Source organism: Dermatophagoides pteronyssinus, unplaced genomic scaffold (genome assembly GCF_027571235.1).
Source record: "Dermatophagoides pteronyssinus isolate colony J.1.1.1.1 unplaced genomic scaffold, Derpt_VIB-CSIC_2022.12 sq0003, whole genome shotgun sequence".
NCBI lineage: Eukaryota > Metazoa > Arthropoda > Arachnida > Sarcoptiformes > Pyroglyphidae > Dermatophagoides > Dermatophagoides pteronyssinus.
In genome coordinates this window covers 3,621,708-3,649,563 of record NW_027461527.1, presented here as the reverse complement: position 1 = coordinate 3,649,563, position 27,856 = coordinate 3,621,708, and the positions used below count along the sequence as shown (strand labels likewise).

At 28.1% G+C, this 27,856-nt stretch overlaps 11 protein-coding genes across 14 annotated transcripts; 3 read left to right on the top strand and 8 right to left on the bottom strand.

Annotated features, from left to right (window-relative positions):
• Nucleotides 1-811: 811 nt before the first annotated feature.
• On the top strand, nucleotides 812-4,320 carry LOC113792951 (VPS35 endosomal protein-sorting factor-like). 2 transcript variants are annotated; one of them, XM_027342915.2, is made up of 4 exons: nucleotides 812-896; nucleotides 961-3,733; nucleotides 3,835-3,990; nucleotides 4,065-4,320. In XM_027342915.2, exons 1-4 carry the CDS (start codon nucleotides 889-891, stop codon nucleotides 4,119-4,121), a joined length of 2,994 nt encoding a protein of 997 aa, XP_027198716.2. In that variant the 5' UTR covers nucleotides 812-888; the 3' UTR covers nucleotides 4,122-4,320. The 2 variants fall into 2 exon arrangements, with proteins under 2 accessions (XP_027198716.2, XP_027198715.2); XM_027342914.2 differs by having other exon boundaries at nucleotides 3,835-4,320.
• wmd (serine-threonine kinase receptor-associated protein wmd) lies at nucleotides 3,801-5,435 on the bottom strand. Its single transcript, XM_027342918.2, has 4 exons — nucleotides 5,204-5,435; nucleotides 4,845-5,135; nucleotides 4,394-4,771; nucleotides 3,801-4,305 (listed from the first exon to the last, which is right to left on the bottom strand). Exons 1-4 carry the CDS (start codon nucleotides 5,349-5,351, stop codon nucleotides 4,142-4,144), a joined length of 981 nt encoding a protein of 326 aa, XP_027198719.2. The 5' UTR covers nucleotides 5,352-5,435; the 3' UTR covers nucleotides 3,801-4,141.
• A 25-nt stretch (nucleotides 5,436-5,460) lies between these two features.
• LOC113792957 (apoptosis regulator BAX-like) lies at nucleotides 5,461-6,697 on the bottom strand. Its single transcript, XM_027342920.2, has 3 exons — nucleotides 6,302-6,697; nucleotides 5,882-6,221; nucleotides 5,461-5,801 (listed from the first exon to the last, which is right to left on the bottom strand). Exons 1-3 carry the CDS (start codon nucleotides 6,451-6,453, stop codon nucleotides 5,694-5,696), a joined length of 600 nt encoding a protein of 199 aa, XP_027198721.1. The 5' UTR covers nucleotides 6,454-6,697; the 3' UTR covers nucleotides 5,461-5,693.
• A 304-nt stretch (nucleotides 6,698-7,001) lies between these two features.
• Naa35 (N-alpha-acetyltransferase 35) lies at nucleotides 7,002-11,247 on the bottom strand. The gene is made up of 5 exons (XM_027342917.2): nucleotides 10,964-11,247; nucleotides 9,316-10,875; nucleotides 8,815-9,242; nucleotides 7,244-7,318; nucleotides 7,002-7,177 (listed from the first exon to the last, which is right to left on the bottom strand). The coding sequence occupies exons 1-5, from the start codon at nucleotides 11,034-11,036 to the stop codon at nucleotides 7,112-7,114; spliced, it is 2,202 nt and encodes a 733-aa protein (XP_027198718.2). The 5' UTR covers nucleotides 11,037-11,247; the 3' UTR covers nucleotides 7,002-7,111.
• A 231-nt stretch (nucleotides 11,248-11,478) lies between these two features.
• Nucleotides 11,479-13,776, top strand: LOC113792955 (THO complex subunit 4-A-like). Its single transcript, XM_027342919.2, has 6 exons — nucleotides 11,479-11,959; nucleotides 12,025-12,121; nucleotides 12,266-12,427; nucleotides 13,054-13,276; nucleotides 13,348-13,414; nucleotides 13,477-13,776. Exons 1-6 carry the CDS (start codon nucleotides 11,717-11,719, stop codon nucleotides 13,480-13,482), a joined length of 798 nt encoding a protein of 265 aa, XP_027198720.2. The 5' UTR covers nucleotides 11,479-11,716; the 3' UTR covers nucleotides 13,483-13,776.
• Nucleotides 13,716-14,767, bottom strand: LOC113792927 (uncharacterized). The gene is made up of 2 exons (XM_027342889.2): nucleotides 14,369-14,767; nucleotides 13,716-14,307 (listed from the first exon to the last, which is right to left on the bottom strand). Exons 1-2 carry the CDS (start codon nucleotides 14,615-14,617, stop codon nucleotides 13,780-13,782), a joined length of 777 nt encoding a protein of 258 aa, XP_027198690.2. The 5' UTR covers nucleotides 14,618-14,767; the 3' UTR covers nucleotides 13,716-13,779.
• Nucleotides 14,768-14,867: 100 nt separating this feature from the next.
• LOC113792928 (helix-loop-helix protein 6-like) lies at nucleotides 14,868-15,575 on the bottom strand. Its single transcript, XM_027342890.2, has one exon. The coding sequence runs from the start codon at nucleotides 15,354-15,356 to the stop codon at nucleotides 14,883-14,885; it is 474 nt and encodes a 157-aa protein (XP_027198691.2). The 5' UTR covers nucleotides 15,357-15,575; the 3' UTR covers nucleotides 14,868-14,882.
• Nucleotides 15,576-15,884: 309 nt separating this feature from the next.
• On the bottom strand, nucleotides 15,885-19,460 carry LOC113792920 (protein inscuteable homolog). Of its 3 annotated transcripts, none has more exons than XM_075825058.1 (5): nucleotides 19,056-19,460; nucleotides 18,884-18,941; nucleotides 17,733-17,942; nucleotides 17,139-17,642; nucleotides 15,885-17,075 (listed from the first exon to the last, which is right to left on the bottom strand). In XM_075825058.1, the coding sequence occupies exons 3-5, from the start codon at nucleotides 17,841-17,843 to the stop codon at nucleotides 15,981-15,983; spliced, it is 1,710 nt and encodes a 569-aa protein (XP_075681173.1). In that variant the 5' UTR covers nucleotides 17,844-17,942; nucleotides 18,884-18,941; nucleotides 19,056-19,460; the 3' UTR covers nucleotides 15,885-15,980. The 3 variants fall into 3 exon arrangements, with proteins under 3 accessions (XP_075681173.1, XP_075681174.1, XP_027198684.2); XM_075825059.1 differs by having other exon boundaries at nucleotides 18,884-18,937; XM_027342883.2 differs by lacking the exons at nucleotides 18,884-18,941; nucleotides 19,056-19,460 and having other exon boundaries at nucleotides 17,733-18,823.
• A 495-nt stretch (nucleotides 19,461-19,955) lies between these two features.
• On the top strand, nucleotides 19,956-22,020 carry fj (four-jointed box kinase). The gene is given in 3 exon segments (XM_075825060.1): nucleotides 19,956-20,516; nucleotides 20,576-21,733; nucleotides 21,735-22,020. Coding segments are annotated over 2 exon segments (1,086 nt in total). The 5' UTR covers nucleotides 19,956-20,516; nucleotides 20,576-20,833; the 3' UTR covers nucleotides 21,921-22,020.
• NitFhit (ntrilase and fragile histidine triad fusion protein NitFhit) lies at nucleotides 21,914-23,632 on the bottom strand. Its single transcript, XM_027342885.2, has one exon. It carries the CDS (start codon nucleotides 23,513-23,515, stop codon nucleotides 22,034-22,036), a length of 1,482 nt encoding a protein of 493 aa, XP_027198686.2. The 5' UTR covers nucleotides 23,516-23,632; the 3' UTR covers nucleotides 21,914-22,033.
• A 125-nt stretch (nucleotides 23,633-23,757) lies between these two features.
• On the bottom strand, nucleotides 23,758-27,795 carry LOC113792921 (uncharacterized). The gene is made up of 3 exons (XM_027342884.2): nucleotides 24,983-27,795; nucleotides 24,326-24,908; nucleotides 23,758-24,259 (listed from the first exon to the last, which is right to left on the bottom strand). The coding sequence occupies exons 1-3, from the start codon at nucleotides 27,640-27,642 to the stop codon at nucleotides 24,146-24,148; spliced, it is 3,357 nt and encodes a 1,118-aa protein (XP_027198685.2). The 5' UTR covers nucleotides 27,643-27,795; the 3' UTR covers nucleotides 23,758-24,145.
• Nucleotides 27,796-27,856: the final 61 nt, after the last annotated feature.

Below are 27,856 nucleotides of genomic sequence, written 5' to 3'. Positions count from 1 at the left end.
TAGTCGGATTTTCTAGTTTTTTCTCATCATTTTTGTTTGTTTTTCGTTTGTTTGTTTGTCTATTTACAAATCTCTATATATGACCAAACAATATACAATTTCATAATCAATAATCAATAATAATAACGAGTTTAATTTAATAATAGTGAGTTTTTACACACAGAATTCGATCAAAAAAAATATTCAAATACAGAATATCATATAGGAATATTGGACAAATTTGATAACTTTTTTTCTTTTTTCTTTTGCTTCCATCATCATCATCATAAACACAGCATAAAACTTTTTTTTTGTTCTCATTTCTTTTCGTGTATAATTTGGATGTGATCAATAATCAAATTTTCAATTTCTACTTTTGTTTTTTCTTCTCATTCACTAATCAATCAATCAATAATTCATATTTGTAACAGAAACAAACAAAAAACACTTTTTGTATTCCAATTCACATTATAAATATTGTAAACTAATCAGAAAAAAAACAAAACAAAAAATATCTTATCATCATTCGAATGTTTTCACTTTCACTCTCTCACTCTCGCTCTCTATGTCGCACTTTCAAAACAAACACAATTTTGTAAAATGTAACGATAAAACTTTAAAAAAAACGAAGAAAAAAATTATAACTTGATCTAATCGATTTTTATTTTGGAACAAAAATTTTTGATATTTCCAAAAAAAACAAAACAAAAAAAAGAATGAAAATAAACCAAAAAAAAAAATTGAAAATTTTTGAATTTTGAATTTCTATTATCACTTGTTTGGGTATTGGTCGGGTTACAATAGGATTTTTTTGTGTTTCGGATGGGATTTTTTGATTTGTTTTTTTTTATTGAAATTTTTTCTGTTTTTGTTTTGGTTTTGGTTTGTTTTGTTCGAACGACAGGAATTATGAATTTGTAAGTTTTATTTTTTCAGGAGTTTGGTTGATGTTTGGTAATATAGTTTATTATCATTGATTAGATATTCGAAATCAAAAAATAAGATAACCATGGTTAAGCCATCAAAATTTTCATCTGTTCATCATTATGATCATCCATTATCATCTGTTATGCAATTTGATTCGGAAATTGATTCATCATCATCTAGCCAAAATGATAAAAAACCAATTGGAAAGACCAATTCTATTGATGCGAAATTGGTTAAAACTACATGGAATGGTTTGGATCCATTATCGGTTGCTTTGTCTTCTTCTTCGGTCGAAAATCAAATTGTTAACGATGATGATGATGATGATGAAAATATTTCGAAAACATTTGGTAAAGCAAAAAATGTCTATATTGGCAATGATTTTAATCATTGGCAATCATTTCGAATGAAAATTCTTAATAAATTTAATACAGTGGAAAAATTAACAATTCGTTCATCGTTTCAATTTGATAAAGGTACGTTATCAACACCGAATGTATCGCAAAAAGTTCGTACACGTTTAGAACAATTGGATGAACTGGAAGAAGGTTCTATAAATGAAATGCATGATCTAAGTCAACAAGAATATATTAAACGTATTGATGAAATGAATTTGGCCATTAAAAATGCCTGGGATAGTGATCAACGAGTGAAAGCATTAAAAATTGCCATACAATGTTCAAAACAATTATCAACAATAAATGCTATACATTTTTATCCAAGTAAATTCGTACTGATTACCGATATTCTGGATAATTTTGGTGAATTGGTTTTGGATCGTATTGAAAAAAAGAAAAAAATTCCAAATAGCCAAACGGATGATTCCAAAGAAACATGTTTAAATTGGTTTTATAAAATATCAAGTATACGTGAATTATTACCACGTTTTTATATTGAATGTTCAGTGTTGCAAATTTATAGATTTTTATTTCAATCACCGTCATCAACGGAAAATCATCAGCATCGTGAAGAATATGAAAGAATTTTATTACGTTTAACTCGGATGACACGCGGTATTGGTGATCCATTAATAGCAATTTATTGTCGTGTTTATCTTTGTCGTGTTGCCATCAAATTATTGCCTGAATCAAAGAAAATTTTCCTTCAAAATATTTACGATATTATTGATAATGTTGATCAATTGACATGTTCGTATGTACGAAATTGTCTGACGACACAAAACATTGGTTATCCACTTTATTATAGTTTATTTAATCCGGCTATGAATTGGATTTTTAATTGTTTATTTTATAAAGGTGCTAATTATGATAATGTTTTAAAATATTTTTGTAACAAAATTGAATTCTTCAAGAATACAAGCTGTTCGGCTTTTGTACTCAGTTCAATGATAACAAGTTTTCCAACCGAATTTATTGGACAGAATCTTTCAAATCTAGTCACATTGATTAAGAATATTTACCACCATCATAGTCAGATTGAAGATCAACGTGATTTAAAAGATTGTGCATATCCAAAATATCTTCTAATCAAATGTATCGGTGAATCATTAGTTCGTGAAGATGATTTTCTGGAAAAATATTCGATTGATGAAAATTTATTATTCATTGATCTTTGGTCATTATCCAATAATCAAAATAACGTTGAACAGCAACAATCAAGACAGGAATTTTTATGCTGTTTAGAAACATGTTGGTCAGAAATTATTGCCAAATATTGTTCGGTTGATTTTATAAACAAACTATTGGGCGATATTATTAAAAATGTTAATAATCATGAACCATATGATAATTTACAACAATTATTACAAATATTACAAAAAATCATCATTAATGGTAGTAAACGAATATCGTGTGAACAATTTTTCTCAATGAATAATCTGCTACCGTATTTGGATTTATTTCATAAAGAATCGATAAAAATTGATGCTTGTAAATTGATTGTTACATATTATAATCAAAATTGTTCAATAATCAATGATGATGATGATGATTGTTTGATGGTGGTGAATGATCAACCTGATCCAGTTATTCTGAATGCAATGCAATATCTTTGTAAATTAATTCATGATTCAATTGATTCATTAACATTAGAAGATGATAAACGTCAAATATCAACATTAATTATTGGATTTATACGTCGTATTTCCTGTAAACAACAACAAGATCTTGAAGCACGTTTAAATTTTTATATTGAATCACGAGCAAATTTTTCAAATTTAGATCCAGTGTTGAATTTTATTGTTCAACAGGTGAATACATTAGCAATGGATGCACATTGTTTAGTGAATGGTCGTCATACGAAAAAAACCCTATCATTTGTTAATGCTTGTATGGCATTTTCCTATATAACCATACCATCAATGTATGATATTTATTCACGTCTGCAACTTTATCTATCAAGTTCACATGTTTCATTAATGAATGGTTGTTTACCACAAACTGATTCATTTATAAAATTAACAATAACATTAATACGACAACTACCACCATATCAAGAATATTTGGATGGAAAATTTTATTCAAATGATGAATTTTTATATTCATATTCATCACAATTATTATCAACATTGATAGTTGTACCGGATAATCCTGAACTTGGTATATTATATCTATTTAAAGGTTTATATAATGTACTAAAAGAATATCGTTTCGAAACAAATTCTAATTATAAATTATTAATATGGATAAATATGTCAAAATATTTAGCCACATGTAGTAAAGATAATTATCCATATCATATTGAACGTATTGATTCGAATGATACACTTTATGCACAGGATGAAGAATTTCTAAAAGAAATTGAAACATATTTTGATATTATTTTTCAAGAATCATTGGATATGTTTAAAAAATCACAATATAATTTGGTAAGTAACCTGAAAAAGCATGTCTTTTTATTTCTTTCCCTTATAACATTTTATTATTAATGTTTCCTTTTGTTTTTTCCCTGTTATTCACAAAATAAAAGGATATCAAACAGCAATTGAATATTGCATTGGATTTTATCATTTTGATTATAAATTTTGATAATATACAAAAAATGAGTCATGTCATTAATCAACTTTGGAATTGGACATGTAAAACATTGACCAAACATCAATTCCATTGTTTTGATCAAAAAATGGTAATTTTTGTAAAGAAATATGATCAAATTTTTTTTTTTGCTAACAAGATTTTGTTTGTTTGTTTTTGTCGTAGAAATCAATCTACAATTATCTTGGAAAAACATTCGATTTACAATTGAAAGCCAATTGATATCCGTTTGGTTTTTTGGTTTATTCCGTTTCATTACTATCAACATATTTCCATAGGCCATAAGTTTTTCCAATTGTATTTTGCCATAAACGTAATGTACCATCTTCACTACCACTTGCATATAATTCACCATCCGGTGAATATCGTAAACAATGTACGGCACCAAAATGTCCAGAATAAGAATCTGTGATTGTTTTTTTTTGATAACAAAAACAAACAAAAATTTTCATAAATAAAAATGATTTATAAAAAAACATTTAAAATCCATTTACCAATTGTTTCACAACGATTATAATCACATTTATAAATGAGAAAATCCAAACCACCACAAACAAAAACATTTTTATCTGGATGTAATGATGATGTTTCAATTACTGTTGGTGCTTGAAATTTTTTTATCTGTACCATTCTGTTTAGATCAAAAAATATAACATTTTGATCATAACAAATTGATAATATTGATTTATCATTAGTCACTTCAATTCCATTTGGTTTTTGATCAAATGTTAATTTAAAACATTCTTTTGTTGAACGTTTATCCCAAAAACGTATTGTTTTATCATCAGCACAGCTTACAAATTGTGTACCTTCGATATTGGAAAATAATGCCTGTCGTATGTTATCATCATGACCGATAAAATTCTGTGGATCTAAGATAAGATAAGACAAACGATAATAATAATTTCAAATCGAAAGGATTTTGGATAATAAGAAAAATCTTACCCGAATTAATGTTATTTAAATCAAATAATCGAATAATTTTATCATTACTTGATGTAAGTAATTGATTATCATCTGAACTAAAATCAACACTTTTAACAATATGTTTATGTGGTAATGAAAATACTTCATCACCTTGTGTTGTATTCCAAATTTTGGCTGTAAAATCAGCCGAACCAGTGGCTGCTAATGAAGCATCACTATTTAAAACAACACCCCAAACGGCTCCTTTATGTCCTTCAAATGTACCGATCCAATCACCGGTATCACCTTTTCTAAGCATCGGTTTACCATCTTTATAAAATTATTGAATGAAAATAAATCAGCAATGTTAATTAACAATTTGAACAATTTAAACTAACCTTTTGAAGCTGAAATCAAATAGAAACCATTCTCAGTAATCGAACTAAAATGTAGATAAACAATCGGCCTAGTATGACCATTACATGTAAGTGGAACTTGTTTCAATGATGCTACATTGTTATTGGAATTTAATGAAAAAATATCCATTGTATTAGTCGATGATATTATGATTATCTCGAAAACAAAACAACAAAAATCAATCGAACACACACACACGTTTTATGTATTTTTTTGGATTGAAGACAAATTCAGAATGTACGTATGCAAAAAAAAAAATTTTATTCAAATTTTTTCAAAAAAATATATATAAAAGATATGGCATGATTATGTCAGAATAGAGTAAAAAATTCCATTAAAAAAAAAAATTTTTTGGAAAGACTTTTGTGATATGAAGATCAATATGAAATGATGATAAGTAAAATTTGTAATGAAGATCCAGGTGGGTTTTTTTATATATTAGATTAGATTAGATAGATAGATGACGATTATTCAATATTGAAATATTTTCTTGTACATAAACATAACGATAGCAGCACTACCAAGCCAATAGAATACTGTTTGACTAACAGCTGGTACATAGGTTCCAAGAACAACTTTCTAAAAATTTATAACAAACAAAACAGACAAAACAATTTGAATTTGAATTTGAAATGTTCAAATGCAATAAATACACATACCCATCCGCCATGATTAGCAATCCATCCACAAATACGATTTAGTATATAGTTTAGAAACCAATTAAACAAACGTTTAAAGCTAGCCAATCGATTATTATATGCACGAACAACAACATCCGAACAGAAAAAAAATAAAACAACAATACGTTCACGTGTAATACCATCGACGAATAATTCTTCTAAAAATTGTCGAAAATCATCATAATTAATATGATCAATTTCGACATGTTGAGCTTGTTCCAAAACACGATTACGTTCAGAACTTCGAGCAAATTCTATCGATATAGCATTCAAATCTCGTCCAATTTGTTTCATTAAGGCACTACTAAGTTGACAGTTTCTATAGTTCAATGGGAGGTGGAAATGAAAAACAAACATTTTAAAAAATTGAAAAACAAACGAAAGCAGGATCATACATACAAAAAATCTAGATCGGGATTTGTTTCGATTGCTGTTTCATCAACTTGACCACTATTTAGCAATTGTTCACGTATTAATGTTGAAAATAAACAGCTTGTATATTGTTTTATCTCTTCCTCTTCATTATCATCGACATAGGCAATGGTAGGCATCTTTGAAACATGGAATCCAAGAAGAATAATTTATTTCGAAAAAACAAACGAATGCAAACGATGATGATCAACGAATGAATGAATGAATGTATGTGCGTTTCAAACCAATTCTTTTGCGCTATTGTTGCAATGCAATTCGTTGTTTTTTTTTATTGTTGTTTCCCGCAAAATAAAAACAAAAATGGAGGGAATTTTTTTCTCTCTCTTCTTTTTTCTATTGAGCCATCCAAAATAAAATGAGAAACAGTTTTTAATCAATCAAATTGAAGATCAGTGATTTACACGTACATTTCTTTTCAACAAAAAAAAAAAAAATTAAATGCAGCATCCAGCACAAGCACAAACAAATAGAAAAGAATATATCTGGCTCGATCAAAAACCAAAACAAACTCTGAACCTTTCTTACGAACATAATACGTTCGAATTGAACATTGTTTGACCCTCCTTCATAAAGGCGTGTCCTGTGGTGTGTGAACTGTGTGAATCAACACAGTGGAAAGGTCAATTCCATTCATTCATTCGAAATTTTTTTTCAAAATTCAAAAAAATTTCAAAATTCAAAAAATTTTAAAGTTTTTTTTTTAATTTTCAAAAGACAGATTATATGATATTATCACAGTGTTTATTATATTTATAATCTCTCTCGTCTTTTTCGGAATTAATTTGTACCAAAACGTATGATGGGAAAATATGGTGTTTCGTTAAAGTTAAATTCAACACAACCCTATGGAAAAACAAAATTCAAAATTTGTAAATTTTTTCAAAAATCAATCAAACAAACAAAACATACCTTATTATTGTGACCAGAAAGAAATAGTTTCAAAACAATATTATTTGTTTTAGCAACTTTTATATATGATTGAATCTATTCTCGTTTGTAAATTGTAAAAAAATTATAAATTTTTGTTATAAATTTTTTTGGTACTTTTCCGTTAGCCGGGCGCATTTTTGTATAAATGTATAAACTTATATATTTTGATATACAGTTATATAAATATGGTATTATGTGCAACACAGGCAAATGAACATTTCGAAGTGTTGTTTCGAACACTTCGAAATGTTAGTGCAAATGAAACATTCAGTTATGGATTTTTCAGTAAAAACATTTGTTTATTTAAAATAAAAGTAGATTTTTATCATTTCGATTAATTTCAATTGGGAATATTAGATTAGGAATCAAAAACTTGCACAACTCAATGATAACTACATACATAAACAAAGGATAGAGCAAATGTACATTCTTTGGTTTTTAATTAATCAAACTTAATTTAGGCAGGTTAGGTTAGGTTAGGCTTTGACAGTTAGGTTTTCCGGGTAGGAAAACCTAACTGCTAATAGAAATATTTGATTTAAAAAAATATCCAATATCAATGCAAAGAGTTTTCATATATGATGATGTCTTCATTTATAATCGTGTGGTGAAACGTTAAATTTTTTTTTCTAGCAATTCGCATGAAAATTTATGAATCAAAATTTATGATTGAATTTAGAAATATTTGATAATCTAATATATGATGAATTTCGTTAGAATTTTTCCTTGATTAAAGATAATGCAGATTAAGAACTCATAAATACATGCAACTATATCCAAAACCCTATCCACTTATTAACTGCAAGTAACAATTTCATAACACCTTATCATACACCACACTTGTACATATCATCACAAAAAAACAATCAAATTCAATAACATTTGCAAACACATCCTTCTTCATCTGTAAATATTTCTAAATAACACTTTCTTTACATTTATTTTATTTGTATTTTCATTTACTTTATTTGTATTTTCAGAAATGGTGCAAACATCCCGTTGGATGAAGCACTTTCTTTCAAATAAAATTATTATTATTCTATCCCATAAGAACTCATAAAAAACCTCATATAGGAACCCAAAACGGTTTTGGTGTTCTTAATCTACAGGTGATCCATTTCAAGTTTAGTTTTGCAAAAAAACAGTTAGGTTTTCCTACCCGGAAAACCTAACAGTTATAACCTAACCTAACCTAACCTGCCTAGATTAAGTTTGATTAATTAAAAACCAAACAATGTTCATTTGCTCTATTCTTTGTTTAGAGTCTTTAATCAGGTACTATTATCATGGATGTTTTTTAAAATTTATCATGCAAATATCAAAATGAAAGTATTCTAAATAGCATTCAATCGAACATTCGAATTATTGTTTTGTTTTAAATATCACTGAGAGAAAAGTGTGCACGCCACTCGCTAACACATTTGCATTCACACTTTACACAAACATTTTTTCAATATATATTTTATATATATAAAATATTTATATAATGTATACAAAAATGCGCCCGGCTAACGGAAAAGTACCATTTTGGTATATAAAAATCACTTTACCTCATCATTAAATGTTAAATCATTTTGTAATGATTCAAAATATTTTCTTGCCTGTTCAAATAGATGACATGCTTCCTGATAAAGTATTATTGTTGATTTTTTTGATTCAACAAATCTATCAAAACATTCACGATAATTATTATATGATTGTAATGTACCATCTGATTGTAATAATGGTTCAAAACGATGTTTATAACGTATCTCTTCACTATTTAAACTTTTTGTTAATATTTTAATTTTTTTATCAATTATAAATGCAATCATTAAACGATACATTGCAGCCGACATTTGATTCAGTCCTTTATAATAATTAACAAATGATTCATGTATCATATTATTACGTTGATTATTATTATTGATTTTTGATTTATTTTTACGACGATTATTACTTTTATTGTTGTTTATCATTGTTGAATTATTTGTTGAATCTATAAATTATAAAAGTTATAAAAGTAAAATTATAATTTTTAAAAAATCATCAAATCAAATCAAACTACTTACTTAAAAATAATTCATGTTCCATATAATTTTCAAAGGCACGTTTCAATATTAATGATAAATAATCACAAATATGATCTAATTCAAAATAAATATAACTATATTCATTTAATGAATATAATTCCAATTCAAAACCACTAAATAAATATTGTTGTACAAAATAAAATTTATAAAACATTATCCATATTTGCAGATGATCACAATATGAACGATTCAATAGAATTTGTTCCAATATAGCACATTTTTCATTAATATAAATAATTTCTTTAAATACTAATGCTAATTTTGTACGTTGACTTGCACGATTATGGCCATAAATTTGTAATAATTTTTTAAAAAATTGTGAACATAAATCAAAAAATGATTCAATAATTTCTTTAGTTTCAGATTCCATTTGGATTTTTCCACATAGAATTGGTGGTTTAATAAAACGTTTACATGATTCTTTTATAACATTAACAAATTCACGTTCACCAAAAACAAAATCATCTTGTGGTAGATAAAATAATTGTAATAATGAACGAGATACAATACAAGTTGTTGTTGTTGTTGCTGTTGTTTGTTTTTGTTGACTATAATGATTAAAAAATCTTAATATATCAATAAATTTATCAATTTCATAAATTTTCAATATTTTACGTATACGTTGTAATAATTTACGTAAATATTCAACGGTTTCATTACGACTTTTAATCTTTGTATAACGTGGAAATGATGGTGCTAATAAACGTTGATTGATTAATGGTTCAAAACCAATTATTGTTGGATAATCAGGTTTATTTACTGCTGATGTTTGTTGTTGTTGTTCAGCATTGGTTATTATTGCAGGTTTAATACCCAGATCAATAGTAGCCAACCATTGATCAATCAAACATTCAGATTGATTTAAATTTTCTTGTAATTGTTGAATAAATTCATTAATTGATAATGCATTTTGTTGATTTAAATATCGTTTGAATGAATAAAAACAGAGGAAAAAATTTTTCGTAAATTTTATTCTTATTAATAATGCTTCCAGTTTTCGTTGTTGATCATTATCGATTGATTTATTATTATCGATTTCAGTACGAATTTCTTCTTCAATCATTTTGAGCATTGGTAATATTTTCGATATATTTACATTATTAGCTAGATCGAATCCATAATTTTTTGGTTGAAAATCTTCTTCTTCATAAACATTAGCACGACTTATGAATGTAATAATCATATCGATAATTTTCAATATTGTCAAACAAAATGTTTTCAATGTTTTATTCAAAATTAATTGTGGATTATGTAGAAAAACATTAATAAACATTGTTTGTGCTAATGAATGTCCATTTATCCATGTTACTAAACAACAATATGTATCATCAATAATTCCAATCAATTCTTCATAAGTGAATGAATCAATTTTGATTAAATTTTCTTGAATCATATCTTCAAATTTATAAATTTTCTTTTGATTTTTATTATTATTGTTCATCATACCGGCATCCATTTTTGGATCCATTAATTCAATTGCAGCCATTGCATCATACAAACTGAACATAACATCATGAACTAATTCACCAAGTTTTAATTCTAAAAATTTTTTACAAAAAAAAAGGAAAAAAATAGAAAATATTAATAATGAAAATATCACTTGTTTTACAAAAAAAAATTTTCATACTTTCGGTTGCATTTTTAAAATCATCCGTTATATCAATCCAATTATATTCGTTGATTTTTTTAAACGAATCCATTTTGAATCGGGTTTTGGTTAACAAAATCTCTCTCGCTTCAACGCTCAAACAATTATCTTTCTTTGTTTTGTATTTCAACAAAAAATCGGAATCTCACATCTATACTTTCGAATCCAATCCGAATTGTATACAGAAAATATATTCTTTATTTTCAATCAAAAATCAAATTTGTTTTCAATTCAAAACATGAAAAAATTATGAAAATTTTTCAATTTTTACTTTTCGGTAAACATGTGTTTATGTGAGATCCGCGAATATTGATTCTATCGATGTTGAAATCGAATTTTTTTTTTTTTTGAACATTGTATATGAACGGTCAAAAAAATGCGGCCATCATGAGAGGGTGAGCGTGAGCAAATGTAATTAGGTGAAAACACACACACAAAGAGTGAGAGTTAAGTTGTTCAACAAAAGCCCACACAGCCTTTATATAAAAATTGAGCCAAAAAAAAAAATTTTCATTTTCATTTTGTGTTCGGTTTTTTGTTTCGTTTCTCTCACGCATTTTGTTTGTTTGTTTTTTACTTTTTTCAATCAACAAATCTATTTTCCGTTTTTTTAACTGAATCCCGTTTAGCAGAAAGAATCACGTTTTTTTTCCCACGAATTTTTTAGAGAAAACAGCTTTTCGTTTCATTCATTTTTTTCCAAACTAAATCATCAAAGTTACCATTATCATCATGTCGGAAAGAATTGATATGTCATTAGATGATATTATTAAACGTGATCGTATTACAACTGGACGTCGTGGACGAGGTATTGGTGCTAAAGGTGGTCGTGGTGCACGATCTTCAGTCCGTGGTAGTATTGGTGGTGGTAATCGTAAATCGGGTAATATTCGAAAAATTGGTGCTACAGCTCGTCAAATGAAAGCTGGTGGAAGTAGCGGTGGTGGTGGTTTAAGACGAAACAAACCAACAAATGTATGAATTTCCCCCCCCCAAAAAAATAGATTGAGTAATCATTCTTTTTGTTTCTTCCTTCCTAGGCCAGAGTTTTACCCGATAAATGGGCACATGATAAATTTGTAGCCGAAATTAAATCCGCAACTTTAATGATTTCCAATCTTGATTATGGTGTATCAGGTATTTCCTATTTGATTTAATCATTTTATGTTTTTTTTTCTTTATTTTTTTGAAGAAAAACGAAGAACAACATTTTAAACATTATCTTTACCTTTTTTAATCATCTTTATTTTGAAATCAAAAAATGAACAAACAAAAAAAAAGATCAAGATATTCGTGAATTATTTTCGGAATTTGGTCCATTAAAAAAAGCAACCGTACATTATGATTCATCTGGACGATCACTTGGTAAAGCTGAAGTTATATTCTTCAAGATAAACGATTCAATTCGTGCCATGAAAAAATACAATGGAATACCACTCGACGGTAAATTTGCGTTTCCTTCTTGATGTTAATATTGAATATTGAATGGATATGAAATTTATAATAATGCGCTCTATGTGTGTGATGATTGAAAAAATGTTACTGCAATAATCTGCTATAACACAAAAATGAGTCCAAAAAAATGTTTGTTGTCCGGCATATATAGTTTCCTGACAAATTTGGACAACAAAAAAAAATAGAGGCCCAGTATATATTTGATGACCTTTGAAAATGATTGATTGATTGATATCTTTCATGAAAGATCATAATACTTTTTTTTAGAAATTTTCAATTAATTATGGGATCACGATTCGATTGATGATGATGATCCTCGATTTGAATATCTTTTGTTGTTGTTGCCTGGGGGGTAATGTTTTTGGCGATTTGGGCGTCTCAACACGCTGAAATTCGCGAATGTTATTGATGAATTTTCCTTTTGAGAAAAATTTGCAGCAACACAGCAGCAGAAGCAGTATAATCAACATTTTTTGTTGTTGAAGGCCCAGCACATTCAATCAAATTCAATCAGCCACAATAATAAATCATATCCATGATCGAAAATAAAAACATCCATCGTGTTTAACCAAAGTCCTGTATATATAATCTACCCGTATTAATATAAAATATAGGACGCCCAATGCAAATTCAACCAGTGGTAACAACGACGGCCAAAACAAATATCGCATCTCGTATCGGTAATCCTGATATATTCAAAAAGAATATTGCTAATATCGGTGGTGGTGGTGGTGGTGGAAATAAACCTCGTGGAATTGGTCGTAATGGTCCGGTGCGAAATGCTGCTGGTCGTCGTGGCCGTGGCGGTAGAATTGGACAACGTGCTGGAATACAACGGTAAATAATATTCATTTTTTTCATTAAAAGAAACATTTTTCTAATTTTTTTTTGTTTTGTAAAATCATTAGTGGACAAAGGACAAAAGTTCCAACCGCCGCTGAATTGGATGCCGATCTTGATGCCTATTCAAACAAAGTATGTAAATTTTCTATGCAAAATGATTGAATTCTGACTAAAAAAAATTCTTTGGAAAACAGGTTTAAATCAGAATCATGAAATGGATTTTGTCCGAACAATCATCATTAATATAAAATGTCAAACGCTAAAAATCATTCATCACCAAAAAAAAACTTTGAAAAATCATATAAGAATTTTAACCAATCTTTTGTATCACTCTTTAAATTCAATAATCTAATTTCAAAAAAAAATGTTTTGATTGATAATAATCCACCAATTTGTAATACCATTCAATTTTTCGTTAAAATAATTTTGTCTATTTAGTATAAACCAAAAACAAACAAACATTTTTAATTCATTAAAATTTTTATCAAACGAAATATCTATCTATTGATTATCAATATTGCTTGAATAATAATATAACAGAAAATTGATAAGAAAAAATCTTCCGAAAATTGTCCAAATGTAAATCGGATATTATTATTGTTGTTGTTGTTGATAATGTTTGAAATTCGATTTTGGCATTGACCATTATCATTATATTGGCCATTATTATAATAATTCATTAACCAATTGAATACAAAATTAATCGATTCGAATGTAAAAAATAATGCAGTAAAATTCAAACCATAATATGAACCAATACAAGAAATCGTAAATAATAATAATTTCAAATTCATTAAATATAATGATGGCCAAATAAATATTTTGGATAATATTGAATTTTGTTGCTGTTGAAAACGTTGTGATTGTTGTAATGTTTTATAATGTATTGGTGATGATATTAATGATACTTTACGTGGAAATGATTCATCTCTTGGTGGTAAACAACCATGTTGTGGTTGATTTACTATTGAATCGATTGTTGCTGTTGATGATGATTGTTCCGAATGATTAGGAAGAATAATATGCTATGAAAATTTTAAAAAAATCATTAGGATTCGATTATTTTGGAAAATATAAACATTGTACCTGACGAGATGATGATGATGAACATTCAGAACGGTGAGCATCAAAAGTATTTGATGAAGATGATGATGATGATGGTGGTGGTAAATCTCGTGAGATATCATTATCACGATTCGCTGTTGTCGATGATGTTTGTGATGATTGACTTGATTGAACACCAAAAATACGATTCATTCGATCCTCTGAATTGGTCAGTATTTTTGCACGCCTTAACCGGGCTCGTTTTTCAGCTTGTGATGATGAATGATCCATGATGGTTTTTTTTCAATGAAAATTATTATTAAATTAATTAATTGATTCGAATAATAAATGTTTTAAAAAAATTTTAAACTTTTAATGAAATAAAATTGACTTAAATAAACAAGAACAAAAAAAAAAATATTGCTTCAATGTTCATCATTCGATCATTGGAGTATATATGTAGCCCGTAATAATCGATATAATCGATAGTTTTGTCGATTGTCGATGGTGTTCGACAATTTTTCGCAATTAGCTTCCTATTTGTTTCGATGTTCGATCAAGATTCTAAAAGATTTTGTAAATGTTTTATATATGAAATAGCTAAACGTAATGTTTCAACTTTGGATAAACGTTTTTCACGTTGATTCGGTAATAATGGTAAATGATTTCTTAAACGTTCAAATCCTTCGTTAACATTACGAACTCTTGTACGTTCACGTTCATTACGACGTTTGATGAATGTTGATGAATCAAAATAGATATGATTATCATTACCACCACCACCATATAGATTCGGTAATGGTATTCGACATTTTGGACTAAATGGATCTTCTTTTTCATTATCATCATCATCGCCATCATCATAATCACCATCTTCGATGCCATTATCATTATCATCGTTATTATTATTATCACAATCAAAATCAATAGTGGTAATCATTGTCATAATATCATTATTATTATTATTAATCGATTGTTGTTGATATTGTTGTTGATCTAGATTCATAAAATTAATGTTGCTGTCCATCATTTGATTGGAAACAAAAACCTATTCGATTCGATTGATTCGATCAAACTAAATGATCAATACATTTCATTTTTTCAAACTTTATTTTGGTTGTTGGACGGTTGATGAACACTATCTTGATCATCATTATGGACAGCATCATTTTTATTTCAATGTTCAATCCATTCTACTACTATATGGTGAAATACAATATATTTGTCAGAAAAAAAATGAAAGAAGACATGCATCATTAACACCGATGCGGATGTTTTTTTCATTCTCTCCATTATTCAAATACAACGCGTGCAATAATAATAATTTTGGCCCTATTAATAATAGAACAATGGTTATACAATTCTGTTGAATACAAAATAGGCACCTGTATTCAATGTAAACAATAATTTGTTGGCCAAAAAAATGACAATGACAACGAACGATCCTAATAGTTTTTTTTTCTTCTAAACATTCGAATCGTATCAAATTCCTTGGTTAATCCCATCACTTGTCATTTTCGTTCGTTGGTTAAATAATTAATGAAAATTTCAAAGAAAATAGAGAAAAAAAAGTGAATTTTTATTTATGAATTCAACAAATGAAAATCAATAACAATGAATAATGATAATTTAACAATGAATGAATGAAATGGAATCAAACTAATGATTCATTTTTAATTGAATATTGTATGAATATATCCTGAAGTTTCGAATCAATAAGATCTAATGCATTCAATTCTTTAAATGGTAAACGACCAATTGATTGTGCCAAGCGTTTTAATGCAGCAATTGATGCTAATAATACTGTATCACTATAATTTCTTTGTTTAGGTTCTTTACATAGTTGTATTAATTTGGAAACACCATTTAATTTATAGATAATTTTTGCCGTACTTTTATGATTACCCAGACGTGCTAATGCAACGGCAATTTTTTGCTGTATTCTTTCGATTGATAATATTTTTGATCTTTCCATCGTACGATTATCATTATTATCAATATCGATAGCCAATAATGTTTGTATTAAAAATATCAGACCACCACTACTAACAACAATTAATTGATGTTTTTGTGACATATTTGCCAATAATGTTATTATTTGATCTTTCAATAATGATTGATCCATTGATGATTCAAATCTTTGTCGAATCGAATTCAATACAATGGTTAATGTATCATATTTGATTAAAGAATCAGTATTCATAAACGATATGTTAGCTAATGCAGCACAAGACATTAAAAATATTTGATCATTTTTGGTTGTTGTTTTCAATATTCCGGTTAATCCTTTTACCAATTCATTTATTAATGATTTTCCATTTAAACTTCCTAGTTCATCATTATTATTGACGATTATTTTATCTTTATTATTATCAATAAACACTGTGGTTACTTGAACAAGAAATCCAACCATTTCTTTTTGAATTATTTCTTCTTCATTATTTTCATTCAATAATATTGATATTAAATATTTATTGTTGATAAATTCCTGCAGAATTTGTTGTACTGCATCACGATTAGCTGATAAATATGTTAATACACGTAATGCTGCTGCTTTTATATGATTTGAATCATCCAGAGAAATATTATAATAATTTTGTACAATATCCAATAGATAATTGATAATTTTTTGATTTTCAATGAACAAACGACACATATATGGATCATTTTGTGTCAATTGCCATAATGCTAATAATGACCATTTTAAACAAAGACGACTAGTTTTTTTATTCAAGGAGGTAACAAGAATCTGTCCGAAACAAAATCGAGAAATTAGAAAATCATTTTGAAAAATCAAATTAAAAAAACTTACCAATGATTCTTTCTTAATGGTAACATCAACCAATTCACCAAAACTTTCTTTTAATTTTCGAACGTTTGCTTCAATTTGTGCATTATTAACATTATTATTCTGTTTCCAAATGGAATTTTTCATAAATTTTATGGTCTGTTCACAAATAACGATAACATCTGTAGATAATTGTTTATTGACAATAAAATCACATCCTTTTCGTTTACAAATTTCAATTAATGATTGTATTTTTTGAAATGTATCTTGGAATTTTTCTTCAATATAACAAAGACCATTATCATAATAAACAGGTAATGAATCAATTATTGAATCTAATTCATCAATAATCAATGTTGAATTCAGACGAATTTGTTGTATGGATATCTGGGCATTACGTATGGATAATGCTTCAAATGATTCTGGTGTGGTAGCAACGGATTTTGCTTGTAATGCACTTAGACTTTCAACTTCTGTTAATGATTGTAGTTCATTTAGCCAAACCTGCACAGGTGATTCGTAATAAGCCTATGGTGAAAATGAAAAAACAAAAGAAAAGAAAAAAAAATGATGAAATTGCCAACATTTAGTCAAAAAAGAACCAAAAAACAAACATACAAATTCAAAACCAGGACTTGAACAAATACCAAAACGTTTTTGGCTACGATTATGAAAATAACGTTGATTCATCATTGCCATAATTGGTGATAATTTTTCATAAATAACCATTTCGTTTTTGTTGGATGATAATATTTTTCAAGCAAACAAAAATTTAAAAGAAAGTTTCCGTCCGCTCTAATCGACAATCATAAATCGAATGATGGAAAACTGAAAATATTTCAACGGTCATGATGAGATCAACAGATTTTTTTGTTTTTGTTTTCATTCGAAAAACTACCAGACGCTACTTATTATCCTAAATCTGATCCAAATACAACAACCAGCAGCAGCAGCAGCTGTCGTTTTTATTAGTTTTTTTTTGATGACAAAAGCCATGAGCCAGACACGCGTCAAAATACATTTTGTATCGAACCACCACCGAACCCAAAATATGTTTGATGAACAAAAAGAGAGAGAAAACAAACACGCGTTCAGTTTGGTTTTGAAAATTTGATTTTTCAAATAGCATCTGCTGTTTCTCTCTCTGTGTTATTCCGTTAAAAGTCTTCGGGTGATAAGGCCACGTGCCCAAACCAACCCACCAACCAATCAATGACCCTGATCATCGATGATTTGATTGATTCGGTTAGCTGCTGGCTGTTCTGCAATCTGTTCGAACCAACCATGGTGATAAAATAACTGTTGAAAATGAAAAATAATTTTTTCCAGCCAGCCAGCCAGCTTTCCAAACACGACAGATGTTCATTGATTCATTCATTCAACAACGAACAAAAATGAAATGATTGAATGAACACCCACCATAATTAAGAAATGTTGGTTGTTGAAATAGTATATACCAACTATCACCACCACCACCACCACCACTACTACTAAGATTGGTTGACAACCATCCGGGTCAAACACACACAGTTGGAAATGGCCTCTTTTTTGACCTTCAACCCCAAAGTTAAATTTGAAATGAAACAATTTTTTTTTTTTTTTTGCATATTCAATTTTCATTTGAATTTGGTCGGTATTCTTTGGTTTTTATTTTTTTACTTGACATCATTTAATTAAAAGAATTTTGATGTTTTTGTTGTTGTTTTTTTTTTAATTTAAAAACAAATGATACTTGAAAAATGATTATTTTTTTTTCAAGAAAAAATTACCTTGAACCTTCATATAGGCGAGTAAGATAAAGATGAAGACGGCATTTGATAAATCTATCTACCAAAAAAAAAAAAAAGTTGAAGCCCATTAATCTTTAGGTGTTTAGAAAATTGATGATGATGATGATGTTGATCAGCATCTTAGTCGTTTTGTCAAGGAGGAGTTTCATACCTGAATTTTCGTTTCGTTTCGAAAAAACAAGAAAATCTTCAATTCACTTTTTCTTCGTTGTCGTCGTTGTCGTTGTCATAATGGCAATCACACACACACACACATCACTGATAATCTTTTCTTTTTTTTCTCACACAAACACTTAATTTTCTTCAAATGGAAAAAAAAATCCATAAGGTAAAATCGGTTACCTTCTGTTGTCGATTAATTATTATTATTAATCTTGACACTGACTTTGTGATGATGATGATCATCAACCATATCGACAATGATGATGATTATGATGATGGTAACGACCAGCAAAAAACGTTTCATGATTAGAAAAAATTAACCGGTTGCTACTGAAGTAATGGATGGAATTTTCAATTTTTTTCATTTTCATTTTTTTTGATCTTTAATATGCGTTTTTTCCCAACAACAAAAAAAATAATATTTTATTTCGGGGAAAAAATTAATTTTGAAAACGATTTTCAAACGAGAGATAAAAATGAGTGAAATTTTTCGAATGGTGAGAAAAAAAAGAAGGGTGATTATGATGATGGTGGTCTTTGAATAAAAAAAAAAAGTGAAGTGAAGAAAACAACACCTGAAAAAATAATCTTATCTCGGTGGTCGATTTGAATTTTTTTCAAATTTTTCAATTTTTTGTTGTTCAATAAATGATCGGATCGGGAAAATTGAGAAAAAAAATGTCAACTTGAAAAATTCAACAAAAAGCAAAAGGAAAAAACTTTTGTTTGACCGAAGAAGGAAGACATTCGATTCAGAAAAAATATTCGATTCTATTTTGACCCATACCGTTCCTTTTGTTGTTGTTTGTTGTTTGGTTCAATATTTCCAATTCGTTCGAATTGGTGAATCAACCCGAATTTTTGAAAATTTTCTTTTCAATTTCTTTATTTTCGTTTTAGTTTTTTTTTTTTTTTTTGGTGACAATGAAACGCGCAATCGATATTATTTATTATCATGAAATGAATGAATGAATGAATGGGTAATAGATCAAAGTCAAAGTTTTTTTTGAGAAAAAAAACGACGGGGAAAAATCTTTTCTTCTTGATTTACCCCACTATACGTGCATTTTCGGTGTTTTTTCACATTGTAACGTATCCAAGGTTCGACGAAAAACAGGTAATATGCAAGAAATAAGAATTAAAAACGAAAAAGAAGAAGAAACAGCCAAAATCAACCAAATGCAAACAAGTAAGATTAATTTTTGTTTTTTGATTTTTTTTTGTGAAGAAAAAAGACCGACAATTTTAATTCCAAATTGAAATGAGCGTGTTAGATTAAAATATTCTATGTGTGTGTGTGTGGTGTTTGAAAAATCATCATATAACAAATCATAAACAACCGAAGCCAAAGAACGAAAAAAGCAAAGATTTTGTCCAAATAACGACATACAAACAAATTTTGAGAATAAATCTCTGCCTGTGTTCGGTGGTGGTTGGTCATCGTTGTCAGGTGAGAATGAATTGAATATTTTTTTTTCAAATGTTTTTTCTTTTTCTTTTTTTTTGAAGAAATCACACGCACACCTTGACGATATAATAAGGTGGTGTAGATTGAATTGAATTGAATTTCAAAAGAAGAAAAACATAAACCATATTCAACATTCGAAAGGTGCTAACTTTTTTCATTTGATCATTTGATTCGAATGCAAGAACATGATATCAGTTTTGAATGTTTTCTTCTTCTTCAAAATTTCAATAATGTGACCAAAGAAAAATATGATAATTGAACGTTTTATGTGTATTGATCTTTAAAAAAAATCTGTGATAATGTCATCATTATTATTGTTAATTTTTGTTATTGTTTTTGTTGTTGTTGTTGTTGTTGATTCGACTGAAAATATTGCTTCATCCAAATTGATTGAAGATCAAATCTATTGGTCATCAAATATTGATCGATCAACCAATTCGAATAATGATTTTGATAATGAAATTATCAATTGGATTGACAGTATATCCAAATCGAAATTTATTCGATTCGAATCCGGTTGTGGTCGTATGCAAAATCGTTTGTTAATCACTGATCAAGGTGATAAAATCTGTGCACGTTATCGTCATAATAATGAACAAATTTTTGGTGAATATTATTCATTTTTATTGGCACGTATTCTACAGATTTCAAATGTTTTACCAACAACATTAATTACATATAATGTAAATGATCGTTGGAAATCTATTGCCAATCTATTATCAAATAATCAAACCAAATGGAAAACAAACAAAACAATTGTATTGACAAAATATTTGAAAAATTTAAAACCAACATTAATTCCTAGACAATTTCGTTCGAAATCAAAACGTTTATATCCGATTTATGATGATTTAAATCAAAATCAAACAACAACAATTTCCGACCTCATACAATGGTCTGATTTGATTATATTTGATTATTTGACTGGTAATACTGATCGTATGATTAATAATATGATTAATGAAAATTGGAATCCACAAATGATGGAAAATCCTGTACATAATTTATTAAAACAACAACAACAACAACAACAAAATTCCAACAATGATGATAAACTTATTTTTATCGATAATGAATCTGGCCTATTTCATGGTTATAGATTATTAAAACGTTATGAACATTTACATCGATCATTATTGGATGGTCTTTGTATATTTCGTCGTTCAACAATTGAAAATTTGGAAAAAATTTCCCAATTAAAATTCAAATCAATTTTTAAAATTATTACAAAATTATTTCGATCATTTTACTATTGAAACTGATAAAAATTCCAAAAATTTAATGCCTACAAAAAATTTCAACATACTACGACAACGAATCAAACAGATATTGAAACAGGTTGAAATTTGTAAAGAAAAACAATTTTCTCTCTTATCGTCTCATTGATAATTTTATTATTTTTATTATTTTCATTATTTAAATTGTTAAAACCATAATATTATAATTTGTAAAATAACAATAATAATAAAAAAAAGTGTTTTTAATATTTTTTTTTTGTTTTAGAAATAATTTCTCAAGATGTTACATTGTTTTTTCATTTCATCGTTGGTCAATAAACATAAATTTAATGGATTATCCTGTTTATCATGTTGTTGTAAATGTTGATAAATTTGATCAATATTACCACCAAAATCTGTTTGTTTTCTCGGTATAACATGAACATGTAAATGTTGTACCGATTGTCCAGCATCTTTACCATCTTGTATGGCAACGGTTGATGCTTCAGCATTATAGATCAGTTCGATTGCTTTCTGTACTTTTTGTACCAATTGAAATAGATCAAATAATTCATCATTATTTAGTTCGGATAAACGTTTTGAATCCGGTCGTAATGGTGATACTAAAACATGACCAGGTAATACTGGTCGATGATTTATAAATGCAATTGAATAAAATGTTTTTGCAAATATTTGATAAGTTTTCACGATTGCATCTGGTCCAAAACGAAAATCTTCCAAATCAAGATGAGATTGTTGTTGTTGTTGTTCGGATTTTGTTACCAAATCATTCATTGATTCGCTATAAGTTGGACGAATATAACCATATAGTTCTGGTTTTCGATCACTCCAAACAGGTAAACGTTGACGAATTTCTTTCAAATAATCAAAATCAATTTCAGCCACAGCATAACCAGGTTTTTCATCATTGATTTCGGTTAAAATTTTACCCCAAGGATCAATAATCATAGCATGACCATATGATTTTCGTTTTTCATTATGAGCACCAACTTGAGCGGCAGCAACAACATAACATTGTGTTTCAATTGCACGTGATCTAAGTAATATTTCCCAATGTGCTTTACCGGTTGGTATTGTAAATGATGATGGATAACTTAGAATATCGGCACCAGATTTAGCCAAAGAAATGGCAAATTCAGGAAAACGAACATCATAACAGATACCCATTCCAAGTCGACCACAAGGTGTTTGTGGTGGTTTGATAACTGCATTTCCAGGTCGAGAAAATTCTGATTCAACAAGTCTGGTGCCTGGAATATCCAGATTAAATAGATGAACTTTACGATAAATCGAAACAATTTGACCATCTTGATCGACAATAATATGTGCATTGAACAAACGTTTATCATCATTCGATTCGGGAACAACTTTTTCATGTAAACCACCTAACGATAACCAAATATTTAAATTTTTTGCTAAATTTTGATATCGTTGAACGGTTGGTCCATTAATTGGTTCACCATTTTCCATTGTTAATTTTTTACTTGGACATATCATATCAAAACATTCGGGTAGAAAAGCCATACGTGCACCATCATCTCGGGCCGATTTAATTAATTTTTCTGCAATTTGATAATTTTCATCTTTATTCTGTTTCGATGTTAATTGTATGACAGCAATTTTTGTTTTTTTATTATTATTCGAATCCATACTAAAATGATTACGTTGTTTTACTAATGAAGATGATAATTGTAGAATTTTTCGATTAAATCTATAGTTTGTAAAATAACTACCAACAAACATAATTTACGGGAAAAAAGACACCGAAACAACCGAAAAACGAAATTTAACAAATTTTTATCATAACACCGATAACATCATGAGATTTGAGATTGCAAAACAAAAAAAGAAAAAGTTGATTTTTCTCAATGTTTACATTTTCCCCATTCAATCATTGAATTTATGAACAGCAATTCGAATCGAACAAGTTTTTTGTTTTGTTTTTTCATTTTTAATTTAAAATAAAACGACAAATGATGATTTCAAATACAAGTGTTGTGAAAAAGATAAGTGGATAAATTTTTTTTGAATTGTCAAGAAAAAAAATGCAAATACAAACAATCAGAAAAAAATTGATGAATATATTAATAAAATTTGATTGAAATAATAATACGGGGGAGGGAAAGTAAGTGTGTGTATCATGATTAAAATTTTGTTTTGTTTTTTGTTTTCAGGAAGATGATAATCCATACAAAATGGCAATAAATTAAAGATTGAAAAATGATGATCATGATTGATGCACGAAATGAAATGTCGAAAGAACAGATAAGAATTCATATAAGTAATGCTAAATTTTGAATGATGTCGATGTCGATGATAATGATGAAAAGAATGGTAAGAAAAAATAAAACGAATCCAATATATTAAACACTACTAATCATTTAAACTATTACAATTTTGTTTCAATGTTTGACATTCATCATCAAATAATTGTCCAGCTTTTTTCAAATCTATTTGATATTTTTTACTAATTGCTTTGATTATAGCCTATTTAAAAAAAGAAAAGAATGATTATCATTAGAAACATAGATTATTAATCAATAATCTTATTACCTCAGGTATCCAAACCGAATAAATATATCGTCCAATCATTTCATCAGATTTTTCCTGTTTATTTTTCTTTAAACAATCTTCATATAATTTTGATAGATGACTAAATAATTCATCACGTTGTTCTTCATCTTTTATCGGACCAAAATGTAATTGTTCTTCTTCACTGCCAATATTGTTTTCATTCTGTTGTTCCGGTTGTTGTTTTTCTAAAAATTTTTTATGACGACTATTCTGTATTCGGCCTTGATGAATTGATCGTAAATATGAATCAACTGAACCTTCTTTAATAAATTGATAGATAATAGTACCATCGATTGACATTGATGAATTTTTATTTATACTACCACCACCACCACTACCACTATTTGTCGTTGAAATTTCATTCGATTTATTCATTGAATTTTGTTTCATTGAATTTGATTCGAAAAAAAATTCCATTGGATTTATTTCATCTTCTAATGCACGTTTCCGAAGATAATGTTCAACTTTTTGTACGGTACGTGATTCATTTGGATGATTTTTTAGAAATTTATTCACTACAGAACGATCATGCGATACAACCGATTTGGTTGTTGCTTTAAAACTATATTCAAAAGAAGAAGAAGAAAAAAAACAAAGAAATTAACAAATTACAATCAAATTACATTCAATACATACCTAGTATTTTTTCCATTATAATCAATTGCTTTTAATATTAATTTTCGTTCATTAATCGATATATCGATTATTAATGCTGGCCATAAACCGGATCTTTTTTTCACTTCAACCCAAACAATATCTTTGATTGAAAATCCATCAAGTTTTTTTGATTCTTCATCATCTTCTTCCTCATCATCTTCTTCTTCTTCAATGTTTTCTTCATTATTTTCTTCTTTTTTGTCCATTTCATCATTGTTTACAGATTGATCATGATTAATCGAACCATTGTCATCAATGGAATTATTATTTTCATTATGAATAACCCCATCGCCACCACCATTTAGATTAACTTTTTTCCCTTCTAATTCATCTTTATTATTATCATCGATTTCGGCTGCTTTACGTTTTCGTAATAATCTGCTACCAGTATTTTGGTTTGATGATTGTCGATTAACTGATTCATTATTATTTTTTGTCAATGATGATGGTGAAGAATTGTTTCGAACAATAGTTTTCGTTGGTGATTGATTATTATTATTAGTAATATGATGTTTTTGATTCGAACGAAAACGTTTACAACACCAATTTTTATGTGAATGAAATGCATCAACAATTTGTGTACGATAATCACAAATATCGCATATCATTGCTGATGATAATGGTTCATCACGACATTCCGGTTGTATTCGAATAGATATTTTTAATTGTTGTTTTTTACCAATTCGATAATCACAACAATCATTTGTTGAACGACGATCTTTTCGTTTAAAATCAACAACGTCAACAACATTCGAATCTTCATTGGTGATTGGAGTACAAATAGTGGCAGCAATCGGTTTTGTATTAGATTTTGTATCAGAAATTGATTTTTGAGTATTATCATCCGATACCATTGGTATATCAACATCTTTCGGAAGATTATTAACCGGTGATGATGGTATATTACGAAATGATACACGTTTTTTTGGTTGTTGTAACGGTATCGATGACGTTGATGATGATGATTGTTCTGGCTGTTTTTCTTTTTGATTAACAAGCTGCGATTTCAAAGATCTAGTTTGTGTACGTACAGCAGATTCTTTTTTATCTTTATTATTATTATCCAAATTTTTTGCCAATTCAATTGATCCACTTTTTTTCAATATTTCCAACGTCTTATTATTTGAATTTATTGATATTATACCTTTACTATTATTATTCATCATTATTTTAACCGTATCGGATATTTTATTTTTATTCATTATTATTTCACCACTAATTTTATTTGTTGTTTGTATTTGATTGAATTTAGCTGTTGATGATAATGATGTTGGAAGTTTGTCTTGGTTGGTTTTTGTTATCGTTCGGGGATACCACATTTTTGTCGATCCAATATCATTATCCATATTATTATTATTATCTTCAACAATTTCAATTGTTGTTGTTAGTTTGTTATTCTCCTCTATCGTTGCTGGTGTTTGTTCTTTATGTTCAGCCGGTATATTTAACCAAACAATATTCGAACGGCTATATGTTTTTAATGATTTTGATAATTGATTTGTTTGATTAAATGTTGGCGGATTATCATTTGTTGATTTTTTCAATTTATTAAATAAATTTGTTTGCATCTTTGTTTTATTTGTTGTTTGTTGTGATTCAATTGATTTTGAATTGATTGTTGACGATTTTATTGGATTGATCGATTGTGATGATGATGATAATTGAAATGCTGCAATTTTATTATTATTCTGATTATTGATAATATTTTTGAGATCTTGTTTTCCATTGTTTTCAATTGTTGTTGTTGTTGATTTTAATTTACCAAACAAATCGGCAGATATTTTTTTATCGGAAACTAATTCGGCTGTTGTTGTCGGTACTTTTGCTGTTGAAATAGTAATTTGTTGTTCATTTTGATTCGAATCTTTTTTCATTTCACGTTCATGATTTTCTTGGGATTTTTTCGTTTCTTCTTCTTGTTCAACGATTGATTTGATTTCAGAAGTAGGAACTGCTACTAATGAAATTGATGCCTGCTGAAAATCAATCGGTTGTTGTTTTGCAATATTATCAATTGGATTCTGATCAATAACAACGATTGTTTCGCTATGATTATTCAAAGGTAATTGTTCGGTTATTGCTGTTGTTGATGATTGTTGTTGTTGTTGATCTAAAACAACATTTAATGTATTTATTGTTTCTAATTGTTGCTGTTGATCATTAGATTGAATCAATAATTCATTAGCCGTATTTTCAATTGGAACATTTGTTCGTTGTACAATTACTTCTGTTTTTTCACCATTTTCATTTTGAAATGTTGCAATTATTTGTCCATCATCACTTTCCATATATTCACCTGTAAATGTTAATGTTTCACCATAATCCAACATGATTGCCGGTGGTATTTCAATTGTATTCGATAATTGTTCAACAGCTAAATCTTTTATCGATGATGATGATGATGATTGATCTACTTGATTGTTATTATCGGTAACAATTGTATCGATAATTATCTGTTCATTTGGTAATGATTCTGGCTGTTGTTGTTCTGTTACTGTCGCTGGTAATATATCCATTATCATTGTTGTTGGCGTGGTGGTTTGTTCATCCAAATTATCATTATTCAATGAAACAGTTGATGTTGTTGTTGGCTGTTTTGTTGTCGATGATGATGATTCGAATTCAATTGGAACTTCCATGATTGATTGATAATTTTTTTAAAATAAAATGTTCAAAATTGCATAAAACAAAAAATATTATGAAATTTTTTCCTTTTTCTTCAGGTTCAGGTTCTTTTCAATTCAATTCAATTCAATGAAAAAAACAAAAAACAAAAAAAATTGAGTGAGCGCCATATTCGTTGGGTATTGTTGTGTGTGTTGCTGTGCAGTGTGTGTGTAACATGAACAATGT